This window comes from Neofelis nebulosa, chromosome 18 (genome assembly GCF_028018385.1).
Source record: "Neofelis nebulosa isolate mNeoNeb1 chromosome 18, mNeoNeb1.pri, whole genome shotgun sequence".
NCBI classification, from domain to species: Eukaryota; Metazoa; Chordata; class Mammalia; order Carnivora; family Felidae; genus Neofelis; species Neofelis nebulosa.
The window spans coordinates 16,804,645-16,832,499 of record NC_080799.1 but is presented as its reverse complement, the minus strand read 5'-3'; the positions used below and the strand labels follow the sequence as shown (position 1 = coordinate 16,832,499).

General features: G+C 47.2%; 2 protein-coding genes across 9 annotated transcripts; one reads left to right on the top strand and one right to left on the bottom strand.

Moving 5' to 3' along the window:
• The first annotated feature begins 314 nt into the window (after positions 1 to 314).
• SLC5A2 (solute carrier family 5 member 2) lies at positions 315 to 7,754 on the top strand. Of its 3 annotated transcripts, XM_058711700.1 has the most exons (14): positions 321 to 1,701; positions 2,246 to 2,317; positions 2,394 to 2,498; positions 3,342 to 3,506; positions 3,808 to 3,913; positions 4,157 to 4,237; positions 4,390 to 4,619; positions 4,938 to 5,073; positions 5,320 to 5,427; positions 5,543 to 5,693; positions 5,819 to 5,987; positions 6,066 to 6,281; positions 7,069 to 7,198; positions 7,284 to 7,754. In XM_058711700.1, exons 1-14 carry the CDS (start codon positions 1,576 to 1,578, stop codon positions 7,508 to 7,510), a joined length of 2,022 nt encoding a protein of 673 aa, XP_058567683.1. In that variant the 5' UTR covers positions 321 to 1,575; the 3' UTR covers positions 7,511 to 7,754. The 3 variants fall into 3 exon arrangements, with proteins under 3 accessions (XP_058567685.1, XP_058567683.1, XP_058567684.1); XM_058711702.1 differs by lacking the exon at positions 6,066 to 6,281 and having other exon boundaries at positions 315 to 1,701; XM_058711701.1 differs by lacking the exon at positions 2,394 to 2,498.
• On the bottom strand, positions 7,545 to 21,204 carry RUSF1 (RUS family member 1). Of its 6 annotated transcripts, none has more exons than XM_058711707.1 (13): positions 20,852 to 21,007; positions 20,519 to 20,633; positions 16,670 to 16,715; positions 15,006 to 15,091; positions 14,809 to 14,914; positions 12,244 to 12,345; positions 10,219 to 10,289; positions 9,955 to 10,139; positions 9,810 to 9,867; positions 9,373 to 9,443; positions 8,595 to 8,738; positions 8,410 to 8,487; positions 7,546 to 7,916 (listed from the first exon to the last, which is right to left on the bottom strand). In XM_058711707.1, the coding sequence occupies exons 1-13, from the start codon at positions 20,865 to 20,867 to the stop codon at positions 7,819 to 7,821; spliced, it is 1,176 nt and encodes a 391-aa protein (XP_058567690.1). In that variant the 5' UTR covers positions 20,868 to 21,007; the 3' UTR covers positions 7,546 to 7,818. The 6 variants fall into 6 exon arrangements, with proteins under 6 accessions (XP_058567687.1, XP_058567689.1, XP_058567690.1 ...); XM_058711703.1 differs by having other exon boundaries at positions 7,547 to 7,916; positions 15,006 to 15,038; positions 20,852 to 21,201; XM_058711704.1 differs by lacking the exon at positions 8,410 to 8,487 and having other exon boundaries at positions 7,545 to 7,916; positions 15,006 to 15,038; positions 20,852 to 21,203.
• Between the last annotated feature and the right edge of the window lie 6,651 nt (positions 21,205 to 27,855).

Sequence of the window (27,855 nt, the reverse complement as noted above, 5' to 3'; positions counted from 1 at the left end):
AAGGTGAGATCAAATAGGAAATAGGTACCATATCATGAAGGGTCTTGTGGGCCACAGGACAGCAGATAGATTTTAAGTGCCTATAATCCCAATATGCCCAACACGTGCACCTGGATTTCTCTCAGGCACTTCAAATTCATCACCCCTTGAGGCAGACACTGTGGATGCCCTGCCCATATCCACTTGGACCACTATGTACACAGTTCCCAGACACCTAGTCTCCCCAGCTGCTCCCTGAGTTTCTCTCTGAGGGTGCTCTCTGGGATAACAAGTGTGCTCCTGCACCCAGCAGGCCTGAAGTAGGAGGGGGAGGTTCTGTAAACTTAGAGACAGGAATTGATAAATACTCTAGCTCCCTGGCTCTGAGGGGTCATTTCTGAGGTGTGTTCTCCACAGTATCTCAAAGAGTCCTCATTGGGATTGTTCACAGTGGTAGCCTTTTAGTCATCATTCCCTTTATTGGTTTTTCTTTTTCTTTGTCTCACTTCCCTACTCCTTCATAGTCCTTCCTGGGATCACCTCCTCAGGAAAACCCTTGCCCTAAATTCCCATCTAGGGTCTGCTTTTGAAGGGACCTAAACTAAAGCATTCCTTAAATATAACTCATATCCCCCTAAAATATTGTTTTCTGTTCTCTATCTCAGGCATGAACCCAACTGTCATAATCAGACATCCAAATCTGGTCAATTCTTCTAGAAAGGCAGAGATACTGATATTTATCAACATCTTCCCTTCTTATAGTCAGCCCTGTGCTGAGCAATGGGACTCTAGGGATGAATCTGATCATTTCCTGCTTGTGAGTAGTCTCTAGTCTGCTGGGAAGACAGACCTGGACCCATATGAGGACAACACAATGTGCTCAGAACTGTATCAGAAGAGTCAGAGAAGTCTTTCCTGAAGAGTTGACATGGACTGGGTACTGAAGGCTACCACTTGAGAGTTAGGAGTGAGCCATTTGGGAGGCAAGAAGGCACTCTAAGCAGAAAGCACAGCTTAGGCAAAAGTTTGGTTGTGTGAAAATACATGGGCTGGGCAGGGCAAGGGAGGTGGAGGGAAATATGATTTCACTCTAGGTTTGGTATAGAGGACCAAGGGGAGGGGTGGTCAGGAGTCAGGGTGTGGCAGGCCTTGAACATCAGGCTAAAGAGTTCCTACTTCCTTCCTAGTATGATGGGGAACTGGGAAGGGTTTCTAAGCAGGGGAGTGACACTGTCAGATTTGGGTTTGAAAGTGATCCCTCTGGATTAGTCAGAATCAGGAGATTGGCTCAGCCCTACTCCCTAGATCAAGGCTGAAGGGTGAGCAATTTTAGGGGATGAAAGGAGAGATTTTGAGTCTGGGGCACTGGGGCAGGGGTGGGAGCTAAGGCCCAGGAAAGAGTGCTCCTGAACTTGAAAGTGACCAACTCCACTAGATGAGCTTTATGCCTTGATGTGACATGACTCAGCTAAATGAAGCTGGGGAGGGGAGAAAAGACCTGGGGGAGTTGTCGGCTCACTGCTCCTAAGGTAACCATTAATCCCTCTCCTGGGGAAATCCAGGGGCTGGTCCCTAGAGGGACAGATCCTAGGCAGAATGGAGGAACACATGGAGGCAGGCTCCGCACCAGGACTGGGAAACCAGAGGGTCCTAATTAACAACCTTGCTGACATCCTGGTCATTGCTGCTTATTTCCTGCTGGTCATTGGTGTCGGCTTGTGGGTGAGAAATTAGGGTGCTTCTGGGGGTCAGGATTCTGGGCCTGGGGGAAAAGTCTCAGGCAGACCCTATGTTCAGCAGGGGCAGGATGCTTGGATCTTTGAGGGAGACACCTGGGGCTGAGGGGCAAGCAAGTCTTTTGATAGCCTCAGGAAGGCGCAGCCAACACTCATTCCTTGTCTTCCCACCTTTGGATTGGGCTATTTGAAGGGGTCAGTGGATTTCCATCAGGGACAGCATTCTAAATGAGGTCTCTGTTCCCCTGTCTACATATCTGACCAGAAGCCTATTCATGACTCAAGGTCTCAGGAAAAGTCAGGTCAAATCCAGCCACACTTAAATGTGGGTGTTTGGGCACTAGGTTGGGGCCTGGGTTGCTCTGGGTGCCTTGGAGGAGGTTGGGGCAGGGGGTTGGGTGGGAACCATCAAAAGAGCCCAGGACTGGTTAATCTTCAGCCTGAAACAAGGCTGAGGAATGTGTTGAGAAGGCTAATGAGGTCCAAAGATGTGCCCTGAACCCAAGTCTCCTCCCACTCCTGTCCCTCAGTCCATGTGCAGAACCAACAGAGGCACCGTTGGCGGCTACTTCCTCGCGGGACGAAGCATGGTGTGGTGGCCGGTGAGAGAGGCTGTGCCATGGAGTGGGAGGAGGCCTAGAGAAGCAACCTAGTTCACCCCCACCTCTGGCCATCTAGGTCGGGGCCTCTCTCTTTGCCAGCAACATCGGCAGTGGCCACTTTGTGGGCCTCGCAGGGACTGGTGCTGCAAGCGGCTTGGCTGTGGCTGGATTTGAGTGGAATGTGAGACCCCCCCTTTTTTGCCAATAACCTCCACCCCAGTGGGAGCCCCTGGAACTGTCACATCTGCTCCAAGCACGGGGGATATAAGACTGGATGTGGGACTTCCCAGTAGTGGGGTGTGGTTGGGCTTTGAGTGAGGGTCACACATCTTGCTTGGAGGCAGGGGAACGTTGGAGATGACCACTTTCAGGGCAGGGGTAGGTCTTGCTCCTGACTTGCTGTCTAAGCCTCGACCAGCTACTACCCTCTGTGGCCTTGAGTTACTCCTCTCTGAAGTAGGGTGAAGAGCCTTAAAGATAGTGAAGTCCTTATTCTGATACTCTCTTGAATCTGTGGCCTGTGAGGATCTCTGGACCAAATTAAAGCCCCCTGCAGAAGTGGGAAGGAGACAAAGCTCTGGGACTGAGGCTTGTCTTTGAGGGTTGGGGAGACCAGGGCTTCCTGGAGGAGGAGGCCTCTAAGCAGAGTCTTGAGGGACAGAAAGTTTGCGTGGGTGAAGAGAAGAGGGGAAGTCGCCCTTCCTGGCAGAGGCTGAGATCAGGCTGAGGAGTCTATGGTTGGATTCATGTGCTGGGGGGTGGGGGGATAGGACCCATCTTAGGAAGAACTGGCCTGGGAGGATTGGCAGGGCTCTAGTTAAAGGCCCAAGAAGGTGTCAAGACCCTGTCCCTTAATGTCCAGGGCCCAGGGCCCAGGGCCATCCTCTGCAGTTGTATCCTCTGAGCCCCCATTTGGACCTTTCCTTGGTGTAGCACATTCAGGAAGAGGTCTCTTAGACTCTAAGGGGAGGGCTAACTCAAGGAAGGATCTCAGTCATTCTCAGCTGTCATGCTGTGCCCGCAGGCGCTGTTCGTGGTGCTATTGCTCGGCTGGCTCTTCGCGCCCGTGTACCTGACTGCGGGTGTTATTACCATGCCACAGTACCTGCGCAAGCGCTTCGGAGGCCATCGTATTCGCCTCTACCTGTCAGTGCTCTCGCTTTTTCTGTACATCTTCACCAAGATTTCGGTGCGCACTCATGGAGGGGCCCTGGAAGGGCGGGATTCACGGAGTGGAGGTCTCTAGAAAGCCCTGGAAGGGGCGGGACCAAGGAAAAATCGCTGTAAGAACCATGATGGAGGTAGGGTCTGGAAGGAGTAGGCTTTGGGGCTGGGGCCACAATAGGTGGGACCTGGGAGGCCAGACCTTCGAAAAATGAGAGAACCTCTGAAGCATGGCCACGTAGGGTCATGGTCTGGAAAGGAGATAGACCTGGATCCTTTGCCCTGGTTCCCGGGTCCTGACCTGTGCAATCACTCCTTCCCCCAAGGTGGACATGTTCTCCGGGGCAGTATTCATTCAACAGGCTCTGGGCTGGAACATCTATGCCTCCGTCATTGCCCTTCTGGGCATCACCATGATCTACACTGTGACAGGTTGCTGTGGCAGGGGCTTAGGGAAGGAATGGGCTGGGGAGATGTGCTGGGAGCGTCACTAAAGCACATTCGGCTCACTAAGCCCTGCCTCCTGATGCCCGGGTACATGAGCCTGAAGAATGGGCCATTTCTTTTGAAATTTGCTCTCCAGGAAGGGGCACAGTTTTCAAATTTGCACAAAGACACCATATGTACGCGGGGCAGCCTATTTGGGCTGTCTCCACTAACCCAGACCCTTTGCAGGAGGGCTGGCAGCGCTGATGTACACGGATACTCTGCAGACTTTCGTCATTCTTGGCGGGGCCTTCGTCCTCATGGGTTACGGTACGGAGCTCAACCAGTGGGGGAGGGGCACGGAGGTTGCAAGTTGCAGAGTTCTCCACCTGGGAGCAGAGGCAGCGCATGTCTCCAGCATGTGGGTCCTAGGGAGGGCCTTGGCGTGGGCCCCAGGTCCCCTGACAGCCTTGCCCTCACAGCCTTCCACGAGGTGGGCGGGTATTCGGGGCTTTTCGACAAATACTTGGGGGCAATGACGTCGCTGACGGTTTCTGAGGATCCGGCTGTGGGCAACATCTCGAGTTCCTGCTATCGACCCCGGCCCGACTCCTACCACCTGCTCCGGGACGCTGTGACAGGGGACTTGCCGTGGCCTGCACTGCTCCTGGGTCTTACCATCGTCTCAGGCTGGTACTGGTGCAGCGACCAGGTGCGGGGTCAGGGCTTTAGCCGGGAGCTAGGCCTGGGCAGAACCAGAACTGCTGTGAGCAGGGCTGAGATGGGTGGAGCCAGAACACATCTGTGGGAGCCCCACTGCGTGGTCTGAGGGGTCGGGAACTTGGCCAGGATGGAGTTAAACCAGTGCCACTGGGATCCAAAGAATTTGGGTCTGTAAGTGAAAGCGAATTGCCAGCAAGTGAATTGCTGAGCCAGAGGCAGGCCTGAATTAGGGCAACCAGTTAAGGCAAAGCCCGAGGGGCAGGGAATCCAGGACTGGTCACAGATTGTTGAACGGACCTTGCCCCAGGTCATTGTGCAGCGCTGTCTGGCCGGGAAGAACCTGACTCACATCAAGGCGGGCTGCATACTGTGCGGCTACTTGAAGCTGATGCCCATGTTCCTCATGGTCATGCCGGGCATGATCAGCCGCATTCTTTATCCAGGTAACGTCTGCAACCCCACCCCCATCAAGTGTCCTGTGCCCCATCCAGCCCCTTTCTTGTTGCATGCATTCAAGTGCCTGTTTCCCATTTCTGTTACCGTCCTTTGATTTGGGAATCCAGTCACCCAGTCCCACCTCCCACGAGGGGTCCCATCTCTCTTCCACTAGGATCTCCCATCCCCACTTCAGGGATCCGAGTTCCCAGACAAGGTCCCGTTCTAGCCATGTCACGCTCTCTTGCCTGCAGATGAGGTGGCGTGTGTGGTGCCCGAGGTGTGTAAGCGTGTGTGCGGTACCGAGGTGGGCTGCTCCAACATTGCCTACCCGCGGCTGGTCGTGAAACTCATGCCCAATGGTGAGGGCAGTCGCACTGCGGAGATTGCCACTGGGAGGAGTGACCCCTTGCCAAGCCCGCACCCTCCTGGGGACACGTTGGTGGCCCTGGACTCACAGTTACAATTGGCCTGCAGGTTTGCGTGGACTCATGCTGGCGGTCATGCTGGCTGCGCTCATGTCCTCACTGGCCTCCATCTTTAACAGCAGCAGCACGCTTTTCACCATGGATATCTACATGCGCCTGCGGCCCCACGCAGGGGACCGTGAGCTGCTGCTAGTAGGACGGTGCGGCCTGGGTTTCCCCCAGGTCCTGCCCCACAAATCAGCCTTGGGGTGGGGGCAGAGAACACTCGGAGGATTGGGGGAGATGGGGGTCCTGGGTGTAATCTGCTGATGGCCACCCACTGCAGGCTCTGGGTGGTGTTTATTGTGGCTGTGTCAGTGGCCTGGCTACCCGTGGTGCAGGCAGCGCAGGGAGGGCAGCTCTTTGATTACATCCAGGCAGTGTCCAGCTACCTGGCGCCACCTGTGTCTGCGGTCTTTGTGCTGGCGCTCTTTGTGCCCCGTGTCAATGAGAAGGTGAGCCTATGTGTAGGTTGTGAGCTTGGGTCAGAATTGGGGACACCTAGAAGAGGCTGACATTCTCTCCCCTGGCAGGGTGCCTTCTGGGGACTGATTGGGGGCCTGTTTATGGGTCTGGCACGCCTTATTCCCGAGTTCTCCTTTGGCTCGGGCAGCTGTGTACGACCCTCCACGTGCCCAGCACTCTTCTGCCGTGTGCACTACCTCTACTTTGCCATTGTGCTCTTCGTCTGCTCTGGTCTCCTCATCCTTGTAGTATCACTGTGCACAGCACCTATCCCACGCAAGCATGTAAGTGCCAGTTTCTGGATGGGTACCAAACATGCACCATGTGTGTGAGTGTAGCCCTCTCTACCCCTAGTCTGCCAGTCCAGTTCCAGGAATGCCCAGTGGGGAAGACCTGAATTTCTATGCTGAGGGTTCATTAAGGGTAGGCTGGGAGTCCAGTTGGAAGTTGCATTTGTAAAGCAAGAACAATGTTTTATTTAAATGACATTTATTTGAGGTGGTCTGGGGGGAGGTGGCTTGAAGACTGTCCCACAAAGTCCCTGGCATGGCCTGTGGAACTCAAAACACAGGATCTGACTGGTGGCTGAGAGGGGCAGAGTACCATTTTGAAGGCCCACAAAGAGTTTGGTCTTATGCTGTTGCAGGGCAGATGCCCCAGGGTAGGGTTGATTGGGGGCCAGGACAAAAGAGCTGGGCAGAAGGATAGGCCGGTAGAGAAGGGGGGAAAGGCAACAGGAGGAAACTATGTGGACAAATATCCACAGGAAGGTACACTGTTAGCAGGACTACAAGACCAGGGTCTAAAGTACTACAATTTGAATGTAGAGAGGGACCTGGGTTGATGAAGCAGGGGGTGAGCAGGGCCAAGAACTTTAAACACACAGTTGAAAGGCCTAGGTTTAGTATGAGGGCAAAGGGCAGCCATGGAAAGTTGGGTTTGAGTGAACGGAGTCTGGATTAAGTATATAGGCTGGACAGAGGGTGCTAAGGGAGTACCAGGTGGACAAGAGACTTCAGGGTCTGGGGTGGGGGAACAGCACTTTCACTTGGTCCCCACTCCCTTCCCCAGCTCCACCGCCTGGTTTTCAGTCTACGGCACAGCAAGGAGCAGCGGGAGGACCTGGATGCTGATGAGCTAGAAGGTTCAACTTCACCCCCTGTACAGAATGGGTGTCCTGAACATGCAGTGGAGATGGAGGGTAAGGCACTGCTTCAGGAGGCGGGGCTAAGGACTAGGGGAGCCAGGTTTCCTCAAATTAACTGTAGGGTGTCAATTTTCCCTAGAGCCCCAGTCCCCAACACCGGGCCTGTTCCGCCGGTGCCTGCTCTGGTTCTGTGGAATGAGCAGGAGTGGGGCAGGTAGTCCCCCAGCCCCTACCCAGGAGGAAGTGGCTGCAGCAGCCAGGCGGCTGGAGGACATCAGTGAGGACTCGAGTTGGGCCCGTGTGGTCAACTTCAATGCCCTGCTAATGATGGCCGTGGCCACATTCCTCTGGGGCTTTTATGCCTGAGGCCAACCGTGTTGGACACCATGAGCCACTGCCAGGGCAGGGCTCAGCTTCACAATGAATGGGAGTGGGGAGCCTGCAGTGGTGAGAAGGGAGTAGGGCAGGGAGAGGGAGGGGGAAGGCCCTGGTTCCCTTTCTCTCCACTGCCAGGGGCCCAGTCTACCTGACTGGCAGTCATAGCCCATGAGGCCTTGGCCAAACTGCCACAGCAGTTCCCCTAAGCAAAAATAAAGCTGCTGTTCCCACATTGTGCTGTGGCCAAAGTGTGCTTGCTTCAGGCTCCTGTCCTGAGACCTGGGTGGGCCTCCACCTCACAAGACCTTCTTTTCTGGAGACAGAAGCCATGTGGCTCTCCACTCATCCACCTCTAGCTGGTGCTTCTCAGTCTTCCAGCCTGCATCCTGCAGTCCTAGGGAGAAGTCATAAGGGTGCTGCTGGGACTGCTGGAGAGAAGACTCCAGGCTGACCCGGGGGAGAGTGGTAAGGAGTGGCACAAGCCAGGTACATGCTCTGTGCACTGCCCAGGCTCTACCAGCCTCTGCGGGGTAGTTTCTGGCACAAAACGGGGCTAAAACCTCATCTGGCTGCAGCATGAAGTCACTGAGTTAGTATATGGAAAAATGCTGGAATGGAGTAGGTGCTAAATGAAAGATCATCATCATTTGTGAGCCTCCCCCCAGTTCTTCAATGCCAATTGGGATTATACAAATTGCTAACATGACACAGCCTCTGGGACCATTCTACCTCCCTACCCTATTGATGGGGAAATGAGGTCCAGACTTAAGATCACAGAGAGAATCCAGGTCCTCCACCTCAAAGCTAGAGGGTGGGGATAGCGTTAGGCAGAGCCTCTGGGGAGGAGGCCTCAGAAGCCAAGGAGCCATGGGGCTTAAAAATGTTACCTTTCAAGAACTTTGGGAATAGCTTGTCCAACACTTGGTGTGTGTCCCTGACGATGACCCAGTTGTCTTTCTCAGGACCTGGAGGGGGGTGCAGACCCAGAAGTTCTCAGGTCCCCAAGTGGAAGAGTCCTTCCTCTCTCTATGCCTCTTTGAGCCATCAACAGTCTACACTGTGAGGTGCTTACCTGCCCGTACTTGGTTCCTCAGTTCCTCCAGCCCTCTTGGGAGGGGCCCATCTCCCTGCAGGGCTTCAAGCACCAGCCCGTGTGTAGCGGCCCTTAGGATGGTTTCAGGGCCTGCCATCTGGCTCAAAACAACTTGCACCTGGTCTGGAGAAACCCAAGACAGACTGGTGCTAGGGAAGGGCCACCTCCCAAAACATTCTCAAACTAACCACCTTGTTTTATCCTTGTCTGCCCTGAGGCCTTGGCCTGCATGGATGGAGGCTATCTTTCACCCTTTTCTCTTCCAACTTCTCTCCTGTTGTTCCCAATGTCTGGCCAAACTGAAATGCCCAATTTCCAAATACAACTTTATAGCAGCTCACGAGGTGGGTTTATCTTGCATGTCCAACAAGAAGAAGCATCTTTTAGCACACAACCAGCAGACCAGTAAACTCCAATACTTGTTTCCTCAACAGGTGACTCCGGATGGGAGAGAATAGTTCTCCAGGGGTAACCAAAGGTCATAATCTTATTTGAGTATGTTGCAATCTACAAAGTGCTTTACTTAATTGCCTTTCTCATAAGAACACACAGGCAAGTAAAGCAAGTACACAGGGACAAAGTGCATTTCATTGAGGCTTGCAGCTATAGTTTGAATTCACCAAGTTTTAGTCTAGAGCTCCCTCCAGGATACCAGGCAGCCTCTAAACTGTTCAGGGCTTGAGGCTCTGGAGCTGGTGGAATGAGAAGTTGACCTCAGAAGGGTGAATCTAATTCTGGAAGAGCACGGCACACTTACTTTGTGACAGGTCCCAGCGAAGGAGGTAGGGCTCTTGGTGTCCCTCAACCAGCTGTTGCAGGTCAAAAACACTGAGGGAAAGAAGAGAGTGAAGGGTGGGAGGAGGAGAAAGAAAAGCAGGAGTAACCATCCAGTCAACTGAACTGTCCTTACCTCATCTGTCCTTCACCTACTTCCCATCTCTCAGCCGTTACCCACGTACCCCATATCTATCTTTTTCTTCCTGCATCTAACAAATATATCCCTTGTATTTGCTGTTACAACCCTGCTCCCCTCAAGCATCCATGCTGACCCCAAGTCTGCTCAGTAGAAATAAAGAAACTAGAATAGAGAGGTGAGGCCCTATCAGGGGAGGCCAGAGTGTAACTGTAATAAAGAGCATGTGCGGGGAGGATGGGAGGGCAGTACTGATGGGTGGGAGACACTGAGCCACTTACCTGGAGGTCAAGCGGTGTAGGGGGACCCCCAGGGATAGAGACTGAGACGGCCAAAAACCTGTGGGAAGCTGGATGTCAGGAGTCAGGATGCCCAGACAGGGGGAGAGACTGGGAGACAGTACTTGAGACTAAGGGGGTGGATCACCTGTCCACAGTGGCTCCATCTGATTAGCTGAAGTGGGGCCAAGTACCTCTCCCCTCTGAAGGAAGTGCTTCAGGACCAGCCGGAGTCGGCCTTCATTCAAGGTCTCTATGACAAGGGCTCGGACTGCCCGGTAATTGGCGTAGATGTGAAGGGCAGTGAGGAAGAAGAAACAACCAAGGCTGAAGCTGGGGTGAGAGAGTGAGGTGGTCAACAGGGACAGAGACCCAGCTGGGCACCTCTTCCCTGCCCTTGATCCCGGCTTACCCAGGGCAATCTGACACGAGGGGAAGCATCAAGAGGCTGACCAGGAGCCCTGCCAGGTTTACCAGTGTCTCCTATAAAAGGCAGAGGGGTTGGAAATTAGAGGTCTTCCTTCCAGGCCAGGCTGCATATCCTTGAGTGCCTTTCATCACATTCCTCCCTGCTCCAGAACATCCCAGGGCTCCCTACACTGATGAGGGCGCCTTAGTAAGTTTTTAATGTTTTTGTTGAGTGGGTTGTCATTTAAGATACGAGATGCTTCTCTGTCCAGGTACATACAATATCCTTGGAACATGTCTTCTTTGTTTTGCAAGAGTCACCAGAGTAGTCCTACGCTCAGGCAACTGAATGTCCACAGAATAGGGAAGTACTTTTATTTGGTGGCTTAAAAAGATTGATCCCCCTCAGACCCTTGGTATGCAAAAACTGGGAGGCACATCTGCAAAAGGGTCAAGGAACCATCCAGGAAGGCTCAAGATCCAAACCTCTTCTCTTGAGAATCAATGTTATTAGAACCCTCTGCTGGCTTGAGATAGTCTGACTGAGCTCACCAAGGGTGACAAACATCTGCCCTTAAGTCATCATGAGGGAGGAAGAGTCTGGTTTGGTGGCCCTGACTAGTGGGGTCCAAGGGAGAGCTGGTCTTGAAGCTGGGAGAGCTCTTCTTACCCAGGTCTCCTGGCAAGGGGGAAGGCTGTGGAAATAAGGCAGTGGTTGTCATGGTAAATAAGAGATGAGACCTTGGTTGCACAGGAGCAGGAAGACCTCTTCTCCATCAGGTGGGAACAGTCATTTCCAGTGGCCACATCAAGTGGCAATAAAGCAACATCAGCAGAAAGCAGGGGCCTGCTACAGGGCTGAGCACATGTCCTGAGTTGCCCCTGAGATGTGTTCCTGCCTCTGCAGACTGAGGAAGCCCTGGGACTTGGAAAATACAGTTTGGGGACATGGGGAGAGCTGGGGGTTAGAAAGAGAGCAGGTGAGAGACAGCAGACATGAAGCTGGGAGATCCTGAAGTGGAGGACACAGGTTATACTTATTTCTCTCTTCCTAACAACCTATGGAAGAGACGGCAGGGAAGAATTGGTTCAACCATTTCCTGAGAGAAGGGATGTGCCCAAAGGTACCCAGGGTCACTGAACCTCTGACTTATTTCCTCTTTAGAACCCAATGAGTACCTCCTGTATGAGGCCACTGTAAGGATTTAATGAGTTCATATAAATGACATACTTGGCACATGGTTAGTGCTTAATAAATATTAGCTCGTGTTAATATTTTTAGTTGTGTTAATATTATTGCAAGGAGTTAGTTTTAAATTTAAAAATTTTCTATTTAGAAACTGAACAAAACAATTTAAGAGAAGAACAGAAAGTAGTACTGGACAGAACAGAGATTTCTAAATTGCTTCACTGTCAAAGAAAACTGTGTCACACTACTAACCTGGGCCTCACTTTCCTCTTCTGTAAAACAGAGATAATAATAGTATCTGCCTCATGGGGTTTGTGAGAATTAAACAGTGCAATGCACATAAGCACTTAGCACAGGGGTTTGGGGGGACCCAATACCTGTTGAATTCAGCCTTAGGGGTGTCCCCACCTCTACTTGAGGGTGCTCTGATCTGATGAGGGGCTGGACCAGAAAGGCCTACAAAACTGCCAAGTGGAGACCCCTGGCCAATGACCCCAGCCATCTCATATGCTGAGCACTTTTTGACTTGCCAAGTGCTTTAACATATGGGACACATGACCAGACATCCTCCTCTCAGTTTGGGGCTATGGCTTAGAGAGGGTAAAGGTCAGGGCAAGGGCCCACTCTTGGCCACACAGGGAGAAAGGAGGGGCTGAGATGATCAGCTTGGGCTTTTTGCCACTAGAACTCATGCCATCAATTTGAGTCAAGAGCAGGGACTTCTTCCTGTGTCTCCCCTATCTACCCTCAGGAGCACTTAGGTACATCTCTCCATATTCCCAAACAATGGTCTAACCTGCCTCCCCGCTCCAACTCCCAACCCCAATCCCAGCTACTCACCTGACTGCTATCCTTGGCTGACACATCAGCCATGTTGTTTCTCCGGGCCTGGTGCATGGTCAGGGCAGCCCGAGTGGCCCCACCAGCCACACTCACAATGCACTAGGTGGGGAAAGGGAGAGTGAAGGTCAGAATGGCCATGTGTTATGGCAACATAGGCACCTCTATGGCTGAGCTGAGTAAATGACCCAAACCAGTTTGAGAAAACCAGGCACCAGGTGACCAAACAGCAAAATTCTGAATGCTGTCCTTAGTGTCTTGTTTTCATCCCCATACTTCCACTAGGTCCCCCTCCCCTCTTATTCCTGGAGAAAACTAAAGCTCTGCCTGCCATATCTCCCTATGACCCAGTCCCAAGGAACTCCATTTCTTTCCCCAAGGTGGAGGCCCACAGACTGTTCTTAGCTCAGAACTTCCCCAGCCTGCAACTCCTACTTTGGCTGCACCCACCCCTCTGCTAAGCTCCCAGGCCCAGTCTGGTTTCCAACTTTGTGCTTACATTCTGCCTATAACAAATTCCTCTCCTCCTGTCCCAGAGGAGGACCAGTCAAGTCTTCCAGGCCAGTTCAAAACCCACAATGATGGTCCTGACCTCCCAGTGTACCTGGACCTCAATCCCTGAGATCTAAGATGGTAGAACTCATCAATGAGGGTCACTGATCACGGTCATCCATCTTATTATTTATCAAATCTCTTTTAGATGCCAGACACAGATTTAGTGCTGTGACATAACTTAGATATAACCCTTGTTCTCATGAAATCTACAAATCAATAGACAATAAATAAACAAGTTGTCATGCAGGCAGAAGAAATGTTCAAAGGTAAGAGGAATGTGGTACAAATTGAGGCTGGAGTGACCTGATCACGTGGAATCTTGCAAACCTTGTTAAAGTCTTTATCCTAGGACCCACGAGTCAGGGAAGTGAACTTACTGGATTTCCATTCTTAAAAGGATTATGGGCTGCTCTGAGAAGTAACTGAAGAGGCAGAATGGAAGCAGGGAGACTACCTAGGAAGCAACCGCGCTTTTCCAGCAATAAGGAACCACCAGGTGACACACAGGTGGAGTGAATGGGTTAGAGAGATTTAGGAAGGAAAAGTAACAGAACTGAATAGAGGTTTAGCTGAGGGGGATAGCGGGCCAGGAAGACAGGCATGGATGACAACCAGCCTTCTGGATGGTGTACCTGGGGGACAGAGGTATTAGTCACGGAGACCAGAACTCTAGAAAGGGTGGGGGTGGTCAGAGAAAGTTCATGGCCCTATTCTACTCCTTTATTTGACAGATGAAGAGACTGAGGCCCTAAGGGCAGAATATAGTACCTAACTTGAAACAGATGGCAGAGCTCGCAATTGTTGGTTCACAGCTGCAAGCAATGGTTTTCTCTGGTGTTTCCTGTTCTGGGGTTGGAGGGGGTGCTCAGGGCAGCATGCCTGGGCCAGTTACTGGTACCTGGGCTAAATGTACTCCACACAAAGAACTGTTGTACCTGAAATGTCACCATGGAGAAGCACTGCTCTAAAGTGATTGTGAACAGATAGGTGCGCTTTTGAGATGGATCTTAACATGTCTTCTTGAGTCACTGCTCTGTGCCAGGTACTTAACCTTTGGTGAAGACAGGCTAAGCTCTTACTGAACTTTGCTATGCTCCAGTTTTCTCATTTGGATGCAGCCAACCTGAAGGAATTGTAAGGGTGAGCAGCTTGGCAGAGGAAGAGCTCACATTCACCCCATGTAACCCTCCAGCCTTACCATTCACTTTGTGTTTTGTCTTGCCACTGAACCATGACCCACACTATTCCTTCTGCTCAAAAACATCCACCGTTTACCTTAAACCCATTCTTCAGGACCCAGGCTCAGGGAAGGTCTTCCTGCATCTCTTGACTAGGCCAGAACTTCTGCTCAACCCTCTTGCAGCCCCCTACACTTCTCATCTGGAATACCTGTAGCTATAATTCTATAAATAGTTGTTTAATTATGTGCAGCTTTCTTCAAAGAAGATATGGGAGGGCCCTGGGGCGCCAGGGTGGCTCAGTCAGTTAAGCGTCTGACTTTGGCTCAGGTCATGATCTTGCAGTTTGTGAGTTCAAGCCCCAGGTTGGGCTCTGTGCTGACAGCGCGGAGCCTGGAGTCTGCTTCCCCTCCCCTGTTTGGGCTGTCTCTCTCAAAAATAAATAAAAATTAAAAAAAAAAAAAGAAAGGGGAGGTCCTATATTCCATGCCAAACATGCAGTACATACTCAATAAATATTTTACTGAAAGAATGAAAGAGCCTGGGAGCTGATCCCAAGATGTTGACACTGGACCACACTTTCTATATTTCAGCTCAGAGCTCCCTCACCAATCCTGTGACTTCAGACACTGTCTTAGAATATGTGAGGCACTGGAAGCTACCTGGCTGGAGTATCAGAAAATACGGTTGAGTCCGAGTAGAAAACTCTGAACTTTTCCACTTTTCAACAAGTGTTTTGAACACAGGGCCCAGGCTGGGCTCACCTGTGGGCCCACAGTAAGCCCACACATCACCACCAAGGCAGGTATAGGGGTGCCCCAGAGGTGGGTACCTTGGCCAGGTTGCTGGTACAGATGGTAATGGTGAAAAAGATTGGATAAATGGGAGCCATAATCTCGAGGAACATAGCTACATCGTTGAGGATATCAGCAAAAAGCCTGGGGGGGAAGGGATCAGAGGTTAGAGATCAGAGGTAAGAGACCTTCACAATAGAAGACTTCCCTCCCTTCGGTCTCAGCCCCTTCTTACCTCCATTGCTTGGCATTGCAGTCCAGTTTACTCCTGTTGGGGAGGAGAGGTTGGTTTGCAATTTGAATATAAGGAGAAAACACATCCTGTGGGCAATGCAGGCCATCCTTAGTCTGAGGTAAGGTCTGAAGGCTCAGCAAAATCCATACCCCAGGCAGACATCTATCCCAACACCTTATCACTGCTACCTGAAATACCATTAGCTGGGAGAACCTTCAGTGGTCACTTAGTGTTGCCCCTTTACTAACACATGATACATCTAGGAAAAAAACTGATTTGTCTTGTGGTTGCTCCTCACCCTCTTCCCCTCCTCTAAGAGGTCATCCCTGGGTCCCTCTTCCATCTCCCCGCCCCCCCTCCACCCCGCCCCATCTTCTTCCCACATGGTCAAGGGTACCCAGCAAGAAGTCCACATAGTTTGGACTGGTAAACAACTACATTTAGTGTAACTCCGGCTCAGAGAGGGGGACATGACTTCCCTCAGATCACATGGAAAGCGGGATCCAAGAGAAAAAAAAAAAAAAAGAAAAAGGCCAAGAGAAAGAGGCAGGCTCTGACATCCAGACCTAGGACATTTCTATCACATGAGAAGATGGATACCTCTTCTGCCAGGCAGAGGGACTCCCTGGCCCGTGCACAAACACTCTTCTCCAAGAGTCCAGTGGCAGGGGATGTTGCACCCCTCAGACCAGCTCAGAATTTAGCCCTGTTCTTACTTTGAAATCTGGAAGGAAAGGGAACACTCCTAGGTGGGGTATGGGACACACAAGAGGAACTCCCGAGGGAATAAATGGCAAAGGCAGGACTAAAACCGTGGGCCTGGTCTATGGCTCTGCCCAATAAAGCAGCTTGATGCTATTAGTTATAAGCTGTGCGACTTGGGTAAGTGACTTCCCTTTTTAGGTCTGCTTTGCATCTGTAAAATGTACATATTCAATCCTCTCTACAAAGCTGTTCTAAGGATTAGAGATGATATATACAGAGCTTGTGAGGCATGGAGCTGTTAACAGCAGCTAGTGTTTTCTGAGCACTTACTATGTGCCACAATATGGTATGCACTTTGCATAAGCTATCTCACTGAACAAATTGTAGGTATTGTCTGCCTATGATTATTGGCAGATAATAAATCACTCCTAAGGTTGCCCAATACTGGCTTGAGGAGGAAGCAGGCAGCATAAGATCCTTAAACTCTTCTAGGTAAATGGGAAGTCTGACTCGATGTGGGACAAGGATCTTGATTACTTGCCAAACTCCACTCCCTACCAGGCTCAACAAAGTCCAATCAGGTATCTGAGCCACCAAAGTAGCTTCTGGAGTAAAATCATTCCTTTTGAATTAAGCACTATCCTGTTCAGGCTTCTCTTTCAACAAGCAGAGGACATTTAGAGCCTTGTGGCTGTATTTTTCCATGATGGGCAGCAGAGTGGCATATCAGTGCTCTTGAAGGCAGATCTGATCATAGCAATGGCTCTGTGGCTTCACTGGTAGGGTGATTCCCCTGGACTGGATACTCATGAAGGACTCCTTTGCTCTGATAAAGTAATTCCTAAGTCTCCCCTCCCCTTGAAACTGGTAGGAGAAAGGCGGAGCTGAAAATACAGCCAGGGATGAGACAGACATGACCCCTGCCTGGGGAGAGTGGCCAGACCAGGAGACAAACTCACCCTTTCCACCAGGCAAAGATGATGCGGCCCAACATGCCAGTTGAATCTGGGGGAGAGAAGCACTGGTAAGGAACAAGGGAGAGCCTTGGGGGCTGTTGAGCCTGGCAGACCCTGGCACTGAAACAGATGATTCCCCTTGGGTCACTGCTCTAGGAGCTCAGTTTGGTACAATAAATATTGGATAGACAGAGCTGTATGATGGGGTCAGAAGTGTCTAGACTTAGTAGTTCCTCAGTATGTACCCAAGAGAACTATGCACCCATGCATGCCAAGACACGGACCAGAAACATTCTTTGCATAAACGGCAAAAAACTGGGAATAACACAAATGCTCACTGACAGCAGAATACACAGATAGATTCTAGTACACTCCCTCAGTGGCACAGTAGACAGCAGGGAAAATCTACTACTCATATCAAAATGGAGGAATCCTAGTAATATAATCTTGAATGAAAAAGTAAGCCATGAAGACTACATAGAACAAAATATACTTTTCATAAGGCTTTAAAACTAAGCAATACAGTATTTTGGTATATATATCTATATGGAACACCTATTAAAAAAAAAAAGGAAAAGCAAGAAATCTTGTGTGGAAAGTTGAGAGGTTATTGTTGATATTCTAGTTCTTAGGCTGGGCAATAGGTTCACAGGTGAGTTTTAATTTAAATTTTAATTGATACTCATTAGAGTATAAATTTTAAAAACGGGACTTGAACTGCAGGTTGATGACAAAGAGCTGGGGGCATGGGGTAGAGGGAGAGGCTTCCTCAGGCTAAAGAGAGTCAGAGAAGTCTCTAGAATCAGCCAGACCTTCATTTGAACAATAAATGCTTACTGGCTACTTACTTTCTGCCAGACACTATGTGAGGTAAGGGGAATACCAGTGACTCAGAAGGTCATGGTTCTGGACTCAAAATCCAGTGTAAAAGGAAAACAATCAGTATGAAAAACATTGATTTAGACCAAGGATCAGTTAACTGTGGTCTGTAGTCTTCTACTCCCTGTTTTATAAATAAAGTTTTATTGGAACATAGGTGTGACCACTCATTTACAGACCGTCTATGGCTGTTTTTGTGACATGTAGCAGAATTATTTGCTGTGACTGAAACTATAGAGCTTACAATGTGTAAAATATTTATCATCGCATCCTTTACAGCGTTTGCCAACCCGATTCACACCCTTTATACTGAGAGTAGCACTCAGTAAGTTCAGGAGGGGGATCACAAAGGACTGTTTGAGAACCAAACAATTGGGAAGGCCTCATACAGTGGACAGAGGACTCTTACCTTGTTTGGAATTGAAGGCATGGACCCTTAAGTGGCAAATGCAAGGAGAAGAGAAACTAAGCTGTGAGGAGGGTTGGAAGTCTCCTACAATATATAAAGGTGGGGACCATAAGATAGCCTTCCCCATTCTCCACTGGAAAAGACGTACTCACCTCTTGCCACATCTATCCTTCGGCAGTGAGGCCTTCTACGTAGACAGCTTTATCCAACCCTGGGCTTGAGGACCACTAAACACTGGTGGACACCTGAAATCCCTACTTCTTTCAACCTTCACAACAATCCTATGAACTTCCAAGAGAGCACTCCCTTTCACAGATGAAGCAACTGAAGCTCCAGGAAGATAGTCAATAAAAACGGGACATTTTACAAGAAAATCTGCATTTCCTGCTTTTTTGGAAGAACCTGAAGACATGGCAATACTGGGCCTGCCTTTCATTATTACTGCAGCTGGCTGGGGCTAAGCAGTGGCTACCTCAGAGGAGGCATGTGTACAACACATTTCTCATCAGGCCTGCTCTGCTCCTACATTTCTGTCCCCTTTGTGTCCCTGGAAATAATACCCACCAGGTAGCTTTACAGGCTTCCTCCCTCTATCACTTATCTTACCCTCTTCCTTTCAAGTATATTTTATTCTCCACAAAATTTTTATTGTTCTACTTAAGATTCTTGTATTGGATCAACTTAGTGACTCTGAACATGCTCAGATTATTTTTACTTGTTGAGGGAGCTCACTGGGCCAGATTCTCTTTTTCTTCCTTCTGACTGCACACTCACATCCCAATAAGGTGTATGTCCTGCATACAAGGGCCACTAGGTAGAAAGGGGGCGTATTCTACCTTCCATCAACAGTCTGCAGGGCCCTTGTCAGAATCTGGAAGTTGGCACTAGGATGTAATAATGACACATACCTTCCTATTATCTCAAAGTCAACACTGTCCACTAGACTAGGAAACTTAATTCCTACTTGCCTCAGTTACAATTAGTTGAGCTGTATGATCTAGAAATTTTTGAGCAGCAGTAAGGGATCAGCTGTCTACAAATTGTACAAGGCTCCACTCTCAATCCCACTGGCAAAAGTCAGTGGTAGTTAAGAGTGGGACACAGGAGTCCATTGGTGTGGGTCCAAATCCTGGCCCTACATTAACTTAGGCCAAGTGGCTAAACCTCTCTGTGCTTCAGTTTAATGAAAGCTTGTTTTGATACCAACAGCAGGCTTTAAGAAGTGGATATTTCTGCATATCTTAAAGTGATCTCATTTTTTTTTTTTTTTTTAGTAACTTTAAGACATACATAGGCAACATGTTGGCAAAAAGAGTAGGGTACTTGGAAGTGACATGAAAACATCAACTACTGAATTCCAAACACCCAGCCTATAGCAGAGCAACAGAAAAAGTCCAAATTAAGCACACACTCTGGTTCAAATCCATCTCCTATAAGTTACTGGCTGTGACCCTAGCCAAGTTACTTTTTTCGTGCCTTAGTTTATCTGTAAAATGGGGATAATGACAATACCTATCTCAGAGCTACTGCAAAGTCAGTACACTTAATGACTGGCAAATAATAAACACTGTGTCAACTATTATTATTAAAAGAGGTAGCTACAACAAGCCACAGATTACCACTTCTCCACTGTCAGAGAAAGGGCTTCTTTCAAGAGGTGACTCACATTTGGCCACTTTGCTCAGTCTTAATGGTAAGGATGCAAGCATGGGCTTCCTGATCCTCTAAAAGATCCATGGAGGCTCACCAGAGATGTGGCCAGGCTCATGCTGAAAAAGGGCCTTCCCTTGGGTCTGATTTAAGTTCCCATTGGGAATAGTAATAAAAGACAAGAGACAGTGGAGACAGCCACAAATCCTTTTCTTCTCTACTTCACTCTCTAGGTGGCATGGTACCAAACCATATGCTTTACTTTTCATTAGTGGTTTTTAAAAATGCTGTACACATCCAACAGATGGTTATAATAATTACACCATCATCTAGTATTCCAAGAGTTTCCAAAATGCCTTTCATTCTTCCCAGAACCTCCTCTTTCCTACTCAGGACTATTACAAAATTGTTTTTTTTTCTAGAACAAATTTCCCACACTTCTGGAAGCTGTTGGTTTTATTCAATAACCATAGTCTTATGCAGCTCTACACAAAGACTAGGGGTAAAGGAGGGGAACGATTAATTTAGCGATTCAAGCTCCAGGTGATTTAGGGACTCTGAACAATATGTATAGGGAACTGAGTGTGGCTGCAAAGCTGGTGCTCAGGATGAGAGCAGTCTGGTGGTGGGCGACTAATTATCGTTGAATAAAGCAATAAAAATATTTATAATTAACCCAGCTGAATTTTGTTTTTTAACAGGGCACAAGGCACTGTTCTAGGAACTGGGGAGAGTTGGATCCCAGATCCAATCAGGCACGAGTCCGGAAATATACACATCACAGCCCAGTACTAGAGGCAAGACCACTGGGATGGGGAAGGGAGGGGCTGGGCTTCCCAGTCAGGGCAAAAAGAGGCCAGAGAGGTGGCAAGGCTGACAGCAGTGACAGGCGAGGCCCCAGGGGCCCAGCTCACCTTTCACCAACCAGGTGGCAGTGGCAGCTGAAACAGAAGCTTTTGCGTTCCCCACCCCTATGCCCAGCAAGACTGCGTGGGTGGCGAGGGAGCCTGAGAGGCTGGAAGCAAAGGCCTGGAGAAGAAAAAAAGGTGGGGTGAGGAGTGTGCGCAGGAGCACGATGGCCTAAATTCTATTTATCATCAGCTCTTCCAGATGTGTGAACTGGAACTTGTCACAGTCCCGCTCTCGGCCTCAGTCTCCAATCTCTAAATGGGGAGACAGAGGTGGCCCGCATTGCCTCCCTCAGCCGTGGATATAGGCTCCCCCCGACCCCAGTCGGCCGGGCTGACCTGCACGGAATCCCATAACTGGTAGGGCAGATAGTCCGGGCTGACGCTATCGGGGAAGCCCTGAGGCAGGAACACGGCTATGAGGCTAGAGAGAGGTGGTGAAGCAGTGCCGAGAGCACCCCCTGCGCCGCCAGCCAGTCTTTGGGGTTTCACTGTAAAGGCCCCGGAGAAATCCCACCAGCGCCACCCCCAAGCTTCCCACTGCAGACTCCCGTCGGCGGCGGCGAAACAGCCCCGCGCCGCCCCGGAACCGAACTGTTCACAGCACAGAGGGCGATTAAGATTCGTGGCGTCAGCCATCTCGCAGCTCTTCCTTCAGGCCCGCTAGACAGGAAACGTGGCGGGACTACATTTCCGGCTTGGCTACGGCGGCTGTAGAGGTGCAATCTTTCCTCGCCAAAAGGTCGCGGGCATTTGCGTCCTCCTTTGTGCAGCCTGGGAACCAACATTTCCTCTCTTACCTCCTGGCTTCTCTGAGGACACCCCAGGGCTGGTCCCCGCCCTTTTGTAGCTGGGCCGCCCGAACAGTGGGAACGGTTTAGCCTGCCAAGTCCTGCAGATACCTGCTTTCCTGTAACCCGCAACTATCAGTTTTGGGGAGAAGGAAAGAGGGCATCCCTGGGGAACCGTTGTGTTTGAGAACCAGTGCGGCCACAGAATTTTTAGTTGTGTGATTTTGGGAAAGTCAGTGTCCCTCTCTGGGCCTCAGGTACTTTTGTTGTTGTTGTTGTTGTTGTTGTTGTTGTTAAGGCAGGGACTATATATTACTCCTTATTTTATCCCCAGAACCTAACACACAGTAGGTGCTTAAAAGATACTATGAATGCATGCATGGATGAGAGAATGAACTAATGCATGAGAAGTTGGAGCAAATGATCCCTGAGATCCTGGGCCTTACTCATGACTGGAAGAGTATTATTTCTGAAAGGATCTTTAGGACATCCGAGGAATGAGAAAATCAAGGGGTTGTAATTAATAGTCTCAGAAAATGAGAAATAGGCAAGAAGTTCTTGTGTGTTTACTGGGGTGTTTATTGTGTGTTTATTGTGTTTATCCATGAAATTGAGGGGAGAGTCTAAAGACAGTGTTTCTGTCTCCCAACTCACCCCTTTTTCTCTTTCCCTCTCTCCCTTTCTCCTTCCATCTAGTGCAATGTACTGATTCCAAAGTTGAAATTTGCTAAAAGTGCCCTCTCTCTCTCTGTCTCTCTTTTTTTTGAAAGCAGAAAATAAAACATCTGGGTTTCTTAGTCTGGCATTCTTGGACTCTCATAGTCTGACTCCCTGGTTGAAACTTCTGATTTTTCCAAACTGATAAGGAAGCATAAGGCAAGTGAGGGCAAAGCACAAGCCAGCAACCCCTTACACCCACCCCAGGTGGGATATATGTGACCTTCCTCAGGCACTCACAGTTGCCCAAGAACAAAGGAAAGGGGAAAACCAATGGATAATTGATACAGAGCACAGTCATTCAGGACATGAGTCTCCATAAGTTTATAAATGTCTTAGTAAATTATAAGAAAAAGGCCATTTTACCAATAGCCTAACCTCCAGAAACCCATAGACTCAATTTCCTGGAGCCCTAACACTACCCTCCCCTCCATGGTGATGTGGAGAATAAAGGCAAGATGAAAATAGAAATAAAATTAAATTTATAACCTGCAGCCCATTGACAAATATTTGAGATAGGCAGAGTAAAACATTCCTCCAATAAACTACCAACTGTCTTGTCATAATGTTAATATCTTACTAGAGGGAAAACAACTTTAACTTGACAATAGCAATGCCTCCAGTATGGTAGGAGTCCTCTTTAGCATATGAAAGTCTTTTGGAGGTCTCCCTTTTGTCTTTACCTCCCCCAAATCCATAGTATATAATTGGTCACTCATCACAGCCCTAGTGCAGCTCTTTCTGCTCACAGGTCCTGTCCCTGTGCTTTAATAAAATCACCTTTTTGCACTAAAGATGTCTCAAGAATTCTTTCTTGGCCATTAGTTTGGACCCACCACCACTACAAAACCACATCAGACTATCCTCTTGGACCTCAACCTGGAAGCCCTTCTACCCCGCTTCACCTTATCTGAGACCTACACAGAGTCTCCTTGCTGCTAAGATAGACCTGGGGCACTTCATTATTATCATTATTTTTTTTTTTAATTTTAGTTTCTTGGTAGAGTGAAGAATTGAAGGGTTACAAACATATAATATTTTACATATGTATGTATGTATTTATGTTTTTATTTTAATTCCAGTTAGTTAACAAAGTGTCATATTAGTTTCAGGTGTACAATTCGGTGATTCAACACTTCCATACAATACTCGGTGCTCATCACAAGTGTTCTGCTTAATGCCCATCACCTATTTAACCCATCTCTCCACCCACCTCCACTCTGGTAACCATCAGTTTGTTCTCTATAGTTGGGTCTGTTTTGTTGGTTTGCCTTTCTCTCTCTTTTTTCCTCTATGCTCATTTGTTTTGTTTCTGAAATTCCACGAGTGACATCGTATGGTATTTGTCTTTCTCTGACTGATTTATTTTGCTTAGCCTAATCCTCTCTAGTTCCGTTCGTGTCATTGCAGATGGCAAAATTTCATTCTTTTTAATGGTTGAGTAATATTCCACTGTGTGCGTGTGTGTGTGTGTGTGTGTGTGTGTGTGTGTGTAATATCTTCTTTATCCATTCATCAGTCAATGGACACTTGGGCTGTTTCCACAGTGTGGCTGTTATAAACTACTATATATATTGCTGCTATAAACATTGGGGTGCATGCATCCCTTTGAATTAGTATTTTTGTATTCTTTGGGTAAATACCTAGTAGTGCAATTGCTGGATCATAGGGTAGTTCTATTTTTAACTTTTTGAGGAACCTCCACACTGACAAATGTGTAATATTTTAAGTGTTAGCCTCTGTGAGTGCACTGAACTCTGAAGCCAACTGCTATGAATGAATTCCCTCAGAGGGCCTTAGTTTGAGTCTAGGTTCTGTAACTTAGTATCTATGAGATCTTGGACAAGTTTCTTAACTCTCTGTTTTTCAGTTTCTTCATCTGTAAAATGGGAATACTACTAATAAGACAATAGGGTTGGGATGAATATCAAATAAGTTATATATGTAAAGCTTTTCAAACTACGTTTGGCACACAGAATATGCTATTTACGTGTTGACCATTATTTGGAGTTAATGTCAAGTATTCAAATGTAGGGCTTTTTCCTCCATATGAGGCAGTTCAAATGGCCCTCATGATTAGCATCACCATATAATTCATTATCCAAATCAGAATTTTTGAGAGTGTCATTAAAGGAGGCACTATTAGGGGCGCCTGGGTGGCGCAGTCGGTTAAGCGTCCGACTTCAGCCAGGTCACGATCTCGCGGTCCGTGAGTTCGAGCCCCGCGTCAGGCTCTGGGCTGATGGCTCGGAGCCTGGAGCCTGTTTCCGATTCTGTGTCTCCCTCTCTCTCTGCCCCTCCCCCGTTCATGCTCTGTCTCTCTCTGTCCCAAAAATAAATAAAATAAAAAAAAAAAAAAAAACGTTGAAAAAAAAAAGGAGGCACTATTAATAATTGCATTTATTAATTGGGAAAACAGACTGGAATTGTTCTGGGCAAATTGCTATATAGTATCACAGTAATTATGGGCCTCTCAGCTTTACTGACCACTATTGTCCACATTAACCTCCCCCTGCTCAGATACCATGGCAGCCCTTATTTAACTGTAGCACTTATTTAACTCTCAGCATGTGCTTTCTGGAGCCAGTTTGTGTTTGCACTTGTTAGGTATCTATGTCTTGTCTTTCCAAATGGACTGTAAGTGTCTGAAGACAAGGACTCATCATACACTTCTTTGAGAAGTGTCCAGATCAGTGACTTAACAAAGAGATGAGTGATTGTTCCCCTTTTCCTACCCCATGAAACCTCTTGGCAGCCTGCATTCAACAGTATACCAAACACTGAGCAGAATATTACAAACTGCTTATCTCCTTGATTTTACCCTCATTGATCCCCACACTTCCACTGCTGCCTCCTTACAGTCCACTGTCCACGAAGTTTAAAGTTCCTCTGCTTAAAACCTCTTAGTGACTTCCAATTACTTTTATGGAAGAAACACTCTCCTTCAAATCTTTCAGTGGTTTTTCTTCACACTTGGAAATAAAAACACAAACTTCTTGTCTTGACCCACAAAGCTCTGTAGATTGGGTCCTGCCCTACTTCCCAAATGTTTTCCTTATAATTAATTCATCCTCTATTCATGCCACTAGAACATAAACTCCGGGAGGACAGGAAATTTGTCTTTGGCACTGAATATATATCCAGTGCCTGGCACAAGGTGGGTGGGTGCCAAATTCCAAATAGTAGAATGAATAAATTTATTCTCTCAGTAGCCCTTGTAAAGTAGTGATTATTTTATTCCTTCTTCACAAACAAGGAAACTAAGATATATGTGGAATGACTTCACTGAGGTTACAGAGCTGAAAAGTGACAAAATCATTCATTTATTCATTTAACAAATATTTAGTGAGCAGCTGCTACTCTTCTAGGCACTGAGGCAGGACTCATATTTGAGGCTAATGATTTTAGAAATACACCATCTTTTTAATTTTGTATTTTTTGTGAGAATTATAAAAATAATAGAAGGTTGCATTCTTTCTGTGAAATAATTCAAACAATAATATAGATAAGATCAAGTTCTCCCTCGACATTTATCTCTTTTCCCATTTCCCAACAAATATTAGTCAATCCCCAGAAGTAAACATTGTGTACTATTCTACACAAACACGTGCGAATGCGCGCATTTGTGTAGAATAGTACACAATGTTTAACACACACACACACACACACACAGAGAGAGAGAGAGAGAGAGAGAGAGAGAGAGAGAGAAATATATAGTTTTACATTTAATCCTTACTCCCATACTCCCATACTTGCAGCCTGGGGTAGCCTGCTCTAACTATGATTCATTTAACATTATAATAGAGATCTTTTCATATCAGCACATATATATCGACCTCATTTATTTTAATAGCTGCATGTCATTCCATACTATGAATGTGCCATAATTTCTTTAATAATTCCCCATAGTAATGGGCATTTGGGTTTTTCTACCTTTTCATTATTACAAATAATTTCATTCTTTTCTTTAAAATAGAGTTCAAGGCAGAATCATTGGGTTGAATCGTATGTGTATTTTAACTGAAACAAGTTTTGTCAAGTTATCCCTTTAAAAAGCTTTACCAATTTATATTCCTACTAACAGTGCATGAAAATGCTTGTCATAATCAATTTATATATATTTCTATTGTCCAAAAAATTTCCCTTGGGCAGCTTTGCATTTTAATCTCCACTCTTGTGTTCTTTTTTTAATTAAAAAAATATATTTAAGTTTATTTATTTATTTTGAGAGAGAGAGACAGAGAGAGGGAGAGAATGAGCAGGAAAGGGGAAAAGAGAAGGGAACAGAGGCTCTGAAGCAGGCTCTGTGCTCACAGCAGAGAGTCCAATGTGGGGTTCCAACTCACAAACCGCAAGACCATGACCTGAGCTGAATGAAGTTGGACACTTAAGCAATTGAGCCACCCAGGTGCCCCTCTACTCTTGTGTTCTGATCTGCTTTTTTCACTATAGATCATTTTTACCTATTCGAGAATTTCATAGATATGGAATTATACTGTATATAATCTTTTATGTCTGGCTTCTTTAGCTCAGCAGAATTATTCTCAGATTCATCCATGTTGTCATGAGTACCATTAATCTGTTACTTTTCATTGCTGAGTAGTATTTAATTGTGTGAATATACCACAATTTGTATATCTATTCAGTGGTTATTGGACTTTTGGGTTGTTTCCTTTTTTTTTTTTTCATGAATAAAGCTGCTGTGAACATTTGCATTTGCATGTAAGTGTTTTTGTAGACATGTATGTTCATTTCTCATGAACTCCACCTAGGAGTGAAATTGCTGGGTCATGTGGTAAGTGTATGTTGAACTTTATAAGAAATTGCCAAATTGTTTTCCAAAGTGGTTGTAACATTTATACTCCCACTAGCAATGTATGAGAATTCTAGTCATCCCATATCCTCACCAACACTTAATCTGGCTTTTAAATTTTTAGTCATTGTAGTGGGCATGCAGTGGTATCACTTTGTAGCACTAATTTGTATTTCCCTGCTGAGTAATAATGTTGAATGTCCTTTCATATGCTTATTGGCTATTTGTGTATCTTCTTTGTGAAATATCTGTTCTAGTCTTTTGGCAACTTAAAAAAACAGACTGTTTCATTATCAAACTATAAGAGTTTGTCATAAATTCTGTATACGTGTTCCTTGCCAGGTTGTATTGCTATCATTTCCCTCAGTGGTAACAAATATTTTTTTACCCTAGATAAATGAAAACATGTTCACACAAAAATCCGTATAAAAATATTTATAGCAGCTCTATTCATACTTGCCCCAAATGCAAATAATCCATATGTCCTTCAGTGGGTAAATGAATAAACAAACTATAGTGCATCCATGTGATGCATACCCATCAATGAAAAGGAACAACTTATTGCTACTTGCAACAATTTGCCTGAATGCTAAAGGCATTATTCTGAGTGAAAGAAGCCACACTCAAAGGTTACATACTGTGGAATTCCATTATAAGACATCCTCACAAACACCAAATTGTTGGGATGGAGAACAGATCGGTGGTTGGCAAGGTTTAGGGAGGGGAGTGGGGGTGACTACAAAGGGGTAGCATGAAGGAGCTTTATGTGGTGATGGAAATGTTCTGTGTCCTGATTGTGAGAGTATGAATCTATGTAATAAAAGTCATAAATTGTACACCAAAGGGAAATCAATTTTTCTGTCTGTTAATTAAGAACATACTATAAACAAAAAAGTAAATCAGCAAAGCCTTTATGAATATATATGTACCTATAAATGTTGGTTTTTGAGTGAAGAAAGATGTGACATATATATATACATAGGTATATAAATATTAGAATCTTATTCAGCTATAAAAAAGAA